The sequence below is a fragment of the Marmota marmota genome, unplaced genomic scaffold (assembly GCF_001458135.2).
Source record: "Marmota marmota marmota unplaced genomic scaffold, marMar, whole genome shotgun sequence".
Classification (NCBI taxonomy): Eukaryota; Metazoa; Chordata; class Mammalia; order Rodentia; family Sciuridae; genus Marmota; species Marmota marmota.
Window position 1 is genome coordinate 11,562,113 of NW_026000005.1, and position 13,415 is coordinate 11,575,527.

Sequence of the window (13,415 nt, forward strand, 5' to 3'; positions counted from 1 at the left end):
TTGTCAGCACCACCTGCTAGAGGAAAAAAACAAAAACCAAAGTAGGTGTCTCTGACTATTAATTATAAATCTTCCTGTTGAAGGTACTGATTAGTTTAAAATTGTAGTAGGTTAATAATTTAAATTTGCTTGATACTTCCCATACTTGCTTATTTATAACTTCTTGAGAAGTGACACATATGTATGATTTGACATGGAGGTAATTTAAGATCAGAAATTATCTTAGTGTTTTTCTCTGAGAAAGTTGTTCTTTGGTATATATATCCTTTGCAGTTTTGATATTTGCAAGTTGAATTTTAGAAACTATATGAAACATTTTAAATATTAAATACTAAAGTTATGGTAATATATCTTAGGTTAACATTTAAAGCTGGAAGGAAACTATCAATTTATATAAGTAGTAAATATTTGTCAACTCTGGATGTCAACAAATATACCCACAGGTTAATAGTAGAATTTATGATTATAATTTTTTTAATGTTTATAATAGGGAGATTCTTGTCAATGAAACAATAGCCTTTTGCATTAAGATTTTATTTTACAGTTATATGTTAATTTTATGTTGACTAGCTGAATATATATTCTGAGTTTTATTAATAATTAAAATATGAAATTTGGTTTTTAATTTTAATTTGATGTTTCATCTAGAACAGCTTGAATTAAAATATTGAGATTTTAAAATTTCTCAGTTATCAAACGCGAAAAATATTGAGGATTTCTACTTTATTTCTCCATTTATGATTAGGGCATTATTCACCCTCTTGGAATCTCATTTTCTTATCTTGGAAGTGGGGAAATTCTTTACAAAGTGTTGATGTTTTGAGGACTAAACAAGATGACTAGTACTTGCAATTTGGTTGTTTTTTTACAAAAGGCAATTTTTTCTTTTCCTCAAAGAAGCTGCTATTATCATTACTCATCCCAGAGGAATACAGTTAAATGAATAACTTCTCATATTAATGGTTTGACTTTAATATTTCCTTATAAAGGTTTATCCTGAAGATTTATCACAGTTGGTATTATGGCTTGACATCCACGTATAGCAAGTCTTCCTTTTTCAATTAAGAAATTCTATTATTGAGTTAGTGAGACTTAGAAAACTTAAGAAGAGTATCTTAAGCTCAGAGTAATCTATTTACAAAACTCTTAAGTTTACATTAACATACAGACTTTCTGGCTTAAATCCTTTTTAGATCAAAGCAGAATATTGGTTCAAATAACTAGATTTTATGACCTTCCATCCACATGGTTTACCATGGCTTTAAAAGAGTTTTTAATGGTGAAACATTTTTACTCTACAGTGTAGTACAAATTTTACATTGAGTAGAATAATGTAATTAGCATTTTTTGTGATTTAAATAATATAAAATTGTATGATTTTATGTGAAATTTTATTTAAAATTATACTTTTATAAGAATTTTAACAAATATTTCATTGAAGAATTAATTTATTAATCTAATTCAAATATGTTTTATCTCCAACTCTTAAACTAGAAATAAAAGTTTTTCAAAATGTAATTTGGAAAAAGAATGTTAAAATACAAAATATTTAATTTTTTTTGGTGAAATACTAGGGCTAGTTATACAGGAACTAAGCTATTATGTCTGAAGTTCCTTAATTGAAAAATAAATAGGATCTTATCCATAATATTTTAAAGTCTTATTTCTGTTAACCAGATGTCATACTGAATGTTTATCTATTCTGGTAAAATAAGAAACTTGTTTCAGATGGTCCTTGTACTTAGACCTGTTAGAATGCTCTGTCATGTTGTCTTTGACGCATTTTTTAGTCACATCTAATTTATTTCTAACCTGTTCATCTTACAAGCAACTACATGAAAGACTTCTAGAAGGAAAGAAAATTATGTAGAAAGACTATAATTTGTAGAATTTAGTTGTATAAAATGATGGATTTGTGTCTTCTTAAAATATGGGGTTAATATTCTCCTAATTAATGCTGTTATTACCAAATATTAATAATTGAAAGGCACTCAGTCTATTAATTTTTTTCCTCACATTCTACAGATGTGTTCAAAGCAACATTGTCTTGCTGACACAAGCCTTTAGAAGAAAATTTGTCATTCCTGACTTTATGTCTTTTACCTCACACATCGATGAATTATATGAAAGTGCTAAAAAGCAGTCTGGAGGAAAGGTAATATTTTTGGTGTGGATATTTTCCTAACCCAGTCATTTAATTAATACTTTCAGCTCAATTTGAGGTATAGAGAATAAAATTGTAGTTGTCTTTTGCTAATTAAGAAATTTAAGTTAAATCAAGCTGCTGGATTTAATGTTTGTTTGTTTTCAGTTGTAGTTGGACACAATACCTTTATTTTTATTTATTTTTGTGTGGTGCTGAGGGTTGAATCTAGTGCCTCCCTCGTGCACTGAGCCACAACCCCAACCCCTTAATGTTTTTAAATATTTAAAATGTTTAACTTTGCTATTCTTGCGAAAAAGGAGCCTAAGTTTAGGAATTCTTTTATTTTCTAATGAGATGCCTTTTAAATTTTTAATTAAGTAAACAAAAACCTTATTGGGAATTTCTGCAGATCTGGTATCTTTGAACATTAAGTAGAATGTTTCTAGTTTTAAAAAATCTTCTAGAAGCCAGGCAAGGTGGCACACACTTGTAATCCCAGGAGGCTAAGGCAGGAGGATCATAAATTCGAGGCAAGCCTTGGCAATTTAGCAAGACCCTGTCTCAAAATAAGATATAAAAGAGAGCTGGGGGGTGGAGCTTAGTGGTAGAGTGCCCCTGGGTTCAATCCCCATCACCACAAAAAAGAAAAAGGAAAAATCCTCTAGAGGCAGCAGGTACAGCTCAGAAACAGAGCATTTGCCTCCCTTGTACAAGGCCCTGGATTGGATCCCCAGCACTGTTAATAAGTACATTAAAATGAATAAATCCTCTAAATAATAATAGAGGCTATTTTATTTAATTTCCTTATTGAAAGGTTTTATTTTGTTTTAGTTTTGGGTAGCTTTTTTTGTAATATAACTTCTTGATAATAATTCAGTGTAATTGCCATTACTTATTTTTATTTGTTTGATTCCTAATTTGTTAGATAATGAAACTCTACATGCATCCATGATTGTAATTAATATAGGTAGTTTATTTAAGAAAAGAAATTTTTTCTTCTTTCTTTAAACCTAGTCCAAGTTTTTCTTTGAGAGTATCTTGCTTTTAGGAAGAAAAAGCATTAGAAAACATAGGGAGTAATAGCCTAAGAGAAGGCACTTGATTTCACCCTAATTCTCAAGTCTATCGTGCCCTTAGTTTTTAGGAATATTGTTATAAAAGATAGATTACAAAGCTTCTGAGTGTTATACAATAGCTAAATGAGATTAGACAGTTTTTATTATACCTGTTAATTTCTTTCCAATATTTTTCATAGGTTGCAGACTATATTCCTCAACTGGCCAAATTCAGTCCTGACCTGTGGGGTGTGTCTGTTTGTACAGTAGATGGACAGAGGTGCGTTTATTTCAAATCTATGAAAACCAACTTTAAGCCTTAAATTTTGAGTAACAATGAGCATGATGTAGAGAGGACCATCTTGTATAATAGATAATAATTCTGAGAACAATTTCAAGAAGATAAATAAGTTTATATTATAATGTAAAAAACTCAGCTGAAACAGTAATTTTATGTTAAAATTTTGAGGTATTTTATCCTTCTTATTGACAGCTATAGTCTTATTTGAGTTTTATTCAAGTATCTACAGTTACCTATTCAAGAAATGTAGTCTTGTCAAAACCTGACATTGTTCTTTAATGAACTGACAACTAATAAAATTAGCATATTATTGGTTACTCACCCACCACTATCTTTTTTCCTGATATGGCTGGCATAAGAGTTAAAACCGTACAGCATAGCATATCCCATTATCTATCACTCATTTACAGAGTGAAAAGTCTGTTGCAAAATATGGAGGATTTCATGAAGTTCATGAAAGCCATGTTTGGGAAATGTCTTATTGCAGGCAAAGCTGCTGACAGAATCATAAGAAGGATAGTGATGTGATGAAGGCATTTTTAAAGAAAATGATTTTATTTAAAAAAGAATTAAGAGAGGCCCTGGAAAAAATGATGAAGTTCTGGAATATTTTTTCAAGAATGACCCTTTTTTATTGTGCTTAAAGTTAGACATAAAGATTTATTATCAAGTTGTAACTTGATTTTATCAGAAAAATTATTCCATAAAAGAAAAATCAATATTTTCTCACTCATTTAAAGACTTAGAGATGCAATCTTTTAGTTTTTAGGTTTATTCTTTTTTATTAAAATATAACCGAAATAAAAGGTATACAACTTATAAGTGTGTATAGAGCTTGATGAGTTTATATCAGAGAGATTATTTTACCCTAAATTTTGTTAAGACAAGTCATATAATTCTAAAAGTTTAGATTTTATTTTTTAAGATAATGTTCCATTTAAATTTTTTTCCCTTTACTTGTAAATTTTGATCTCTTTGGTGCATTCATTTTAAGTTTTTTTTTTTTTTTTTTTTTTTAATTTTTGAGTGGTTATCTTAAACTATTTGCAATAAAAAATGTATGGTTTAGCCTATTTACTTTGAAAATTAGGAATCTGAGGCCCATGGTTGACATGATATTGGCAAAGGTGAAACAAGAACCTAGGTCTCTTAACTTCTAATCCATTTTTTCCATTGTTATAGGCTTTTATCCTAAATTGGGTCCATAAAATATACAGATTACTCATGGTATTGTAACTTAGTGTTAGATTTATAAGGTTTATAAAACCAATGCTGTTTTTTCTAATGGGAATTGGATGTAGATGTGATTCACAAGATGAGGCATTTATAGATAAGGTGTCAGATACTAGTATTCAGTCTACACTGAGCGCTGTTTAATTCTTAAACTAAACATGTTTTAACCAAGATGAATACCGTCTGAAAGGACTAGTTCACTTTGTGACTGAATACAGGTAGGGGTAATTAGGGAAGTACCTTCTTTCCTTCAAAGGAAAATTTCCACATTACTTATTAATTTCCTAATTCAGAACTATTATTTTACCACTTGAGTATAAGCTTTTGCCTTTTTTTTTGCGGTATCACTTTTAAAATAAAAATATTTATTCTTTAATACCAAAGTGAACTTTGTGTTGAATTATGCTTTATAAATTGGAATTAACATGTATAAAAAATAACTCTAGTTATGCAGTTATTTTTTTCCCCATTTGATGTTAATTATCTCTAAAATTTACTTTTACACAGGCATTCTATTGGAGATACCAAAGTTCCCTTTTGTCTTCAGTCCTGTGTAAAACCTTTGAAATATGCCATTGCTGTTAATGATCTTGGAACTGAATATGTGCATCGATATGTTGGGAAAGAGCCAAGTGGATTAAGATTTAACAAACTGTTTTTAAATGAAGATGGTAAGAATTACCTACAAGTTGGTTGAAAAATAAATATTTCACTTTTTAAAGTAAATCTAAGTAATTAAATTTTTTTTTTGCAGAAATTAAAAATAGTCCCACATTGTTTTCTACTCATAATAAAATTTCTGTGAAATCCATAGAGAGTTTAATCGCCTACTTTTTAAATTTTTAGGCATTTCCTACTACTGGAGAATATGCTAGGGAGAAGATGGGGTAAGGAGTAAGAATTGTACTTACAAGAACCTGTAGGGATATATCTTGTAGAAAAATTTCAAAATTTCTAGAATTTGCTTAAAAATCATTCAACGGAGGCAGGTGGGAATACTAGGTATGATTATTACTATGTTGGTAATTATTGCTGCTAAATAATTCTATTTGGCAAAGATGAAACAAACACCTAGGTTTTTTAGTTGGTTTTTCTTTCATTGTTTCAGGCTTTTGTCCTCATTTTATACCTGTAAAATGTGCAAAGAGTTAACTGTGCGATTGAATTAAATGTTGGGTGCCATGAAAGCACATAAGGAAATGAGATGACATGGCTTTATCCCACGTAGCAAATTGGTATACCACACTGGTGTTCATCCGTCACTCAGGGGAAGGGTCTATATTGAACTGAATATAAATTTGAGGGTATATAATGTTCATATACTATTTACTTTTGAATATAGTGCATATTTAAAAACTTCCATCATAAAAAGTTTAAATGGAAACCATTGAGATAGTGGCTGAATTTGTTATTGTGTGTGTGTATTTGGTCTTTCCCTTTCATAACTTTTAATTATTTGAAAGATATGTCTGATTAAATAAAGATATGTCTGATTAAACAAGACATTATTTTGCAGGAATTGTAAAGATAAGAGAGGACAAAGGTAGTTAGTACTTTAATCTGATAGTAATTTTAAAACTAAACATCAAACTGTTGTAAGCTAGATTATACTTTATTCCTATGAGTTGGTATCTGTTTTTTAATCTTTCAAACATATGTGAGGTTCCTGATTGATAAGATATGGAATAAAGTAAGACTGAAGAAAGTAAGAACTTAAGATTGCAATAACTGTTGTAAGAAATATACTTTTATATTTTTTTCTTTGTGCTGGATAAAAAATGAAATGTGTCTTTCTCTTTTGTTTTTTATTTTGAGACAGGGTCTTGCCAAGTTGCTTAGAACCTCTTTAGGTTTTTGAGGCTGGTCTCATACTCAAAATCCTCCTGCCTCAGCCTTCTAAACAGCTGGGATTATAAAAGTGCACCAATTTGTGTGTGTGTGGGGATGGATACCAGGGATTGAACTCGGGCACTCAACCACTGAGCCACATCCCTGTTTTGTATTTTGTTTAGAGACAGGGTCTCACTTAGCTAGCTGCTGAGTGCCTTGCTTTTGCTGAATCTGCCTTTGAACTTGCAATCCTCCTGCCTTAGCCTCCTGAGCTGCTGGGATTATAAGAGGTGGCGCCTGGCTTGTTTTGTTGTTGTTGTTGTTATTATTATTATTATTTGCGGTACTGAGGATTGAACCCAGGGCCTTGTGCATACCAGGCAAGCACTCTACCAACTGAGCTATATCCTTAGCCCTGTTTTATTATTTTTTAAAATGAAGCTATGACTTATAGTTTCTTATTTCTCTTCCAATTTTTTATAGGAATTTCATTACCTCACTTTTTTTTAACTTTTTTTTTTCAAATTAGTTATACATGACAGCAGAATGCATTTCATTTCATTGTACACAAATGTAGCACAACTTTTTATTTCTCTAGTTGTACACAATGTAGAGTCGCACCATTTGTGCTTCTTCCAGTTTTTTAGAGCAATTATGTTCTCTTATCAATTTTACCCTAAACTTTTTACCTGATTCAATGCAGATTTGTGTAAATTATCATCTTCAGTAATGGTGGCATACAGAAGCAGTTTATTTATTAAACTCATTGACATCCAGGTTTAATATTGAAAATTTAATACTTTTATTCTAATAAGATAAAATGTTTTATAAAAAATTGTACTCTTGTATGAAAAGCAAAGGGAGAATAGTTTAGGTGATTCTGGTGAATTGATTAATTTTGAGAGACATATTTAAAGAGCAGAAAATAACAAATGTAGGAATTTGAATGTTTTAAGTATTTCAGAAACAAAATAAAATAGGACTTGGGGTAATGTATTTAAGATTTTAAGTAAGTTTTTTTGGCATGTACATGTATGGTTTTAGAAATATGATTTATTGATACTATAATTTATATAAGAAAAAAATCATGAAAAGAACTTGGGATTTTAGCACTGGTTTACAGTAAAAACTGCAATATAAAGTTTAATGAGGTTTTACCTTGGTATTCCTAGACTTTTTCTAAACTTGAGTTAATACCAGGAGTTTTGAAAATAATGCTAAAATAAAGGCCTCACTAAGCCAGTCCTTCCTGATTTCTATATTGTTTCTGTACTCTTGAGTCTTGGTTTAGATCAGCCCAAGCAAGACACAATTTGAAGATCTTCTTTACATTTAAAATTTCAAGGGTAGATTTGTGGTGAAACGACATACTGTATGAATTCATTTGTGTCTGTGTATCTAGCATTATTAAAATTTAAAAAATAAATTTGGTAATAATGCCCTAATTTTATGATTGGGACAATAAACTAAGATTAATCTGAATATAATGAATAGATAAAGAAATTATGGTCGTTATTCTTTTTTTAAAATATTATTTTTAGTGATGAACACAGCATATTTATTTATTTGAATTTTTTTAGCTGTAGATGTACACAAACCTTTATTTTGTTTATTTATTTTTCACGTGGTGCTGAGGATTAAACCCAATGCCTTACACTTATTAGACAAGTGCTCTACCAGTGAGCCACAATCCCAGACCCTATTTATTTATTTTTATGCAGTGCTGAGGATCGAACCCAGTGCCTCACACGTGCGATTCAAGCGCTCCACCACTGAGCCACAACCTCAGCTGGGTACACACAGCCATGCTAACTACCGTTCTAATCTCTGCTTCTGAGTTCAACTTTTTAAAATTCCATATACAAATGAGATCATGCAGAATTTGTTTTTCTGTGCCTAGTTTATTTCACATAATATCCTCCAGATTTAACCATGTTATTGTAAATGATTATTTCCTTATTTTTTAAAGGTTAATAATATTCCATTGTGTATACATATCTCATTTTTATTATTCATTCATCCATTGATAGACATTTAGTTTGATTCCATATCTCAGCTGTTGTGAATAGTGTTTTAGTGAATATGGTAGGGCATATCTCTCTTCAGTATCAGGATTGGATTATATTGGATAAATACACCCAGTGGTGGGATGGCAAGATCCAAAATGCACAATTTTGAAAGCATAACTACCAAATCACAGTGAAAGAAACTAGGCTGTAATTTATTCATTGTTATGATCTCTTGGATTTTTTTAATTAAAAAAATGTGTGACAGTTTTAATGAGATAAATTACATATAACACAACTCACCCATTTAAAGTATACAGTTCATTGGCTTTTACTGTATTCACAGAGTTGTGCAATCATTATTACTATTATCCATTTTAGAGCACTTCCATCACTCCCTAAAGAAATCTCTTACCCTTTAGCCATTATACCTCATTCTCTTCTACTCCAGGAAACTAGTAATCTACTTTCTGTTCTTATAGATTTATCTGTTTGGGAAATTTCATATAAATGCAGTCATATAATATTTGCTCTTTTATGACTGGCTTTTTAAAATGATGTTTTAAGATTTATCCATGGCATAGCTTTATTCCTTTTTGCTAATATTCCATTGTATCTATTTGTTTATCCACTTTTCAGCTGATGGAGCATCTGAGTTGTTTTCATTTTTTAAAATTTTATTAGTAATGTTTCTGTCAACATTTGTATACAAGTTTTTGTATGGACACATTTTAATTTCTCTTGGTGTTATACCCAGGAGTGGAATTGCTTTATATGTTAACTCTGTTTAACGGGACTAGTAATATAGAGATAACTTATATACTGTGCTAGCTTTGTCAAGTTAGATAAGGACTTGTTCCTTAAGAAATAAATCACTGCTGCAAACAGATAAATTAGGAATAATGCTTACAAATAGATATTTTCACTGCTCTCAAGAATTTTGTGTTTGACATTTTTGCTGTGCAATAATTGAGAGTGTAATCAGTTGAGATTTGAAAATTCTCTTTATTGTAAGAAGTAGAATAGATAACATTTTGGTTGAACTTAAAATTTTAAGTAACTTTTAAAAAACTGTGCAAGAGAACATCCTTATGTCCAGAAGTATAGGAAACGATATGATTTACATACACTGTAATCTTACTCTCTTATGTATATCACTTGTGTTTCTTTTGTTCTGTGTAGGTATGTATTTATACATAGGCACAAGAATAAAATACTTTTTTTAAAAAGCAAAATTGGGATCACACCACATGTGTTTTTCAAGATTATTTTTAATATATTGAGTGCTTTGGTGGGTATCAAACATTTTCTGAGCATCTCATGTGTTTTAGAGTTATAAGTTCCTATTACCTTGTTCACAAAGGAGAAAATTGAGATGGGATTCGTTTACTTGCCTAGGGACTGAGGGCCACATAACTGGTGAATGTGAGTTAGGAAATTTGGATATATTTTTATATTATTACTTCCTGAATCTGTATATGAATCCTTGCTTGACTATATGACTATTAGAACAAAGTCCTAAAAATAAAGCACTGGTTTGATATGTAACTGATTTCAAAATATGAACTTCCTCCAAGAAAACAGCTACTATATAATAGACTTATGTTTAAAAGAGTTAATGTTTATGAGAAGTACATCAAAGAAAATAGTACTATAGTGAAATGCCATTATTGCTTTTATATTTTACAGATAAACCACACAATCCTATGGTAAATGCTGGAGCAATTGTTGTGACTTCATTAATAAAGGTAAGATGTTGATGTTTCTTTTAATCTAGTAAACTTTTTGTAATAACTAAGGCATAAAGATGAATCTTGGATTGTTTAGGTAGGGCTATGAAAATTTTTCTCTTAGTGTTAAAAAATTAATATTGTGGTACAGGGTTAGAATTTTGATTTATTCCAAAATAAATAATGTCATAATTTAAAGGCAAAATTTAAAGCAGATGACTCATTGTAAATCCCAAGAATTAGTTACCTCTTGACTTGAAGATTTGGCAAAGATTTAAAAAGTCTGCTGAACAATAAGCACAGAGGTTTTTGTTCTTAAATTTTTCGTATTTTTTAAAATTTCTCTTCCTTTTGGCTCTTCTAGAATGAACAGGTGTTAGAATTAAATCATTTTATTGCCTAATGTTTATTATTAGCATATGTAAGAACAAATGTTCTAATAGTTTGTGTTTAAGACAAAGTACATTTACTATTGAATATTCTCAAGTTTTTCATACTCTCATGAGCTGGAATCACAGTTTTCATTTGAAATTGTTTCATTTGCTTTACTTAAACCATGCCATAATTAAGATAAGCAAGGCTTATTCCAATTATTAAGTTATGTTATTTTTCTTATGCCTTGACATTTACATTGTTTGTTTGTTTTTTTCTTTTTTTAGTGTTTGGTTTGCCTTAATAATTGGAAGCTGTGATGTTTTTAAATGTTTAAAGTGTTTGAAAATGGTTCAATTGTATGATAGATTTTTTCTATCACACAATTTTAGATTTTGATTTTTAATTCTAGTTATAAATTCTACTTATTGAAATAAATTTTATTTGTGTTTGGAACATTTATATACTTTCTTTAGTAACTGTGTATTTATTTCAAGTTAGAATAAAAACATAATGGCTTTGTAAATACATTATTATGGATGGAGGTACGTTGGTTGAATAAGCAATGTGCAAGGATAAATGATACCCTTGGCCCAGTTCACAAATTCATCTTAATTTGTATACAAGAAACTCTATCTTAACTCTCATGAGTTTTATAACTTTATGAGGAAAAAATTTTAAAATAGAAGACTACTATCTTAAGAATATATGTGTTTAGTTGCTATTATGGGGGCAAATGCTTTATTAAGATTGACATATTTAATTCTTAAAATTTTAATGAAGTAGATATTATAGTCAAATATTTTTAAATGTAACTAATTTTCATAGGTTGTGGAAATTTGTCACTTCCTTCATTACATATAGGTGTTGATGGCTATTTTACTAAGAGAAAGTTTTCATTCTGAGGTGAAAGAAACTATAGAAAATGGCAATGCAATTATGTGCAAGGTATAATTATGCCTTTAGGTAGCTTACATTGTAGTATGGAGTATACACAAGTAAATGGGCCCTTATAATTAAATTCAGTAAATGTTATGATAAGCAAGTCTCAGTAATAATTTATATTTGAACAAGTAACTCAAAAGTAAGGAAAATTATTATAGTATAATGTGTGTGTTAGTGCTTGATTTTAAAAACATTAGCATGGTTCTGAACCACTTCTGGTCTTTTCCAGAAAACTGTCCACATATTATGATTTTACATAGATTTTAGGGGGTTCACAGATCATTGGAAGACCCAGCTTCTCCTCTAACACTGAAGAAAGAATAACATAGCACACCAATAGCATTTTCAAGAAAGGGCATATGTGAATGATTAATGGAATACTTCCTTAACTGCATGCAGTTAAAAATCTTTTTGTTTAATGATTCATGGGTTTAGTCCACTGAACTGAAATGCTGCATGTGGTAATTGCATGTCTGGTCATATCATGCCATCACTTCATTAGTTTCACTATCCATGTTCAGTTATAAATGATAAGCTAAACATTGAACCACATTATTACAATTAGAAACATGGAGCAATCAGAAACAGTTAAATACACACACCCCTAACATAATTGTGGTTAAGTGATCAGTAGTGCAAAAGTTTAACTGAGTCATCCTAAATTTGCAAATTTGATCAGTGATTTTAAATTATAAAAATTAAAATTTACTGACAAAGTCAGAAATTAGCTTTTGAGATATGGATCACTTTCTTTGAGTTTTTTTTTGTTGTTGTTGTTTGTTTGTTTTAGAATGTGTATCAAAGTGTTATTTTTTTTTAACCAAAGTTTATATAAATCTTGGAGTGTACAGCCTGAGTACAATCCTGTGTAAAAACCAACTGCCCTTTTAAAGGTCCCTGACCTTTTATATATTTAAAATTTTTTTGTAATTGTAGATGGACAGAATGACTTTATTTTATTTGTTTATTTTTTTTGTGGTGGTAAGGATTGAACCCAGTACCTCACACTTGCTAGGCAAGCACTCTGCCACTGAGATATAGCCCCAGCACCCTGACTGGGACCTTTTAAAGAAATAATTTGAAATTTTATATAAATACCTGTATGTGATCTCTACAAGCTAAATGATCGCATTATATTTACCAATTGGTAATGGTTGAAAATTCAAGTAGTAAACCATAGCCAAAAGCCCCTTAGAAGTTGTCAAGCCTAGTCCTCTTTGTATACCTCAGGAAACAAGAGTGACAGGTTTTACCGACAGTAGAATGGGCTTTCGACTAAATCTCTCAATATTCTGTTTATTATTGGAATTTACTGTGCCATTTTTAACATAGGTGTTTGTTGTTTCACTTGATGACATTTAAATTGAACTAGTATAGTTTACACTGTCCAGAAAAAGCAGAAATATGACTTTCTTAATCTGTTACTTATACAGAAGATACTGATTGTTGACTTAAAAAATGCATCTGTTTTTTAGGGGGTATATGTAGTTATAGAATATAAGTCAGTTCCTGCTCTCTGTAAGGAAATAGGACCTTCCCAAGGACCTTGTATTTTAGGGCCTTGTAAAGTATGGATATTTTATCATGGCTACTAAGTTGCAAATTCTATTTTTATTTCTTTTAGTTGACTTTAGGGTTGTTTGTGATCTTTTTTTTCATTCAAAATTCAGGGCTTTATTATTGTGTCATTGAAACATTTGTCCTAATGTTACTCCCCTCCCAAAACTTAAAAAAAAGAAAGAAAACAAATTAAGTAGAGTCGTTAGTAAGACTCTTTATTTCATAATTTTGTAGTAT

At 30.1% G+C, this 13,415-nt stretch overlaps 1 protein-coding gene across 5 annotated transcripts in view; it reads left to right on the top strand.

Annotated features, from left to right (window-relative positions):
• The window catches only part of Gls (glutaminase), a 74,634-nt gene that overhangs the window by 16,813 nt on the left and 44,406 nt on the right, over positions 1 to 13,415 (top strand). For all 5 annotated transcript variants that reach the window (XM_048808192.1, XM_048808191.1, XM_048808193.1 and 2 more), the window contains 4 exons: positions 2,026 to 2,155; positions 3,402 to 3,481; positions 5,243 to 5,406; positions 10,261 to 10,319. In XM_048808192.1, coding sequence (XP_048664149.1) covers positions 2,026 to 2,155; positions 3,402 to 3,481; positions 5,243 to 5,406; positions 10,261 to 10,319 — 433 coding nt within the window. The remainder of the gene's footprint in view (positions 1 to 2,025; positions 2,156 to 3,401; positions 3,482 to 5,242; positions 5,407 to 10,260; positions 10,320 to 13,415) is intronic.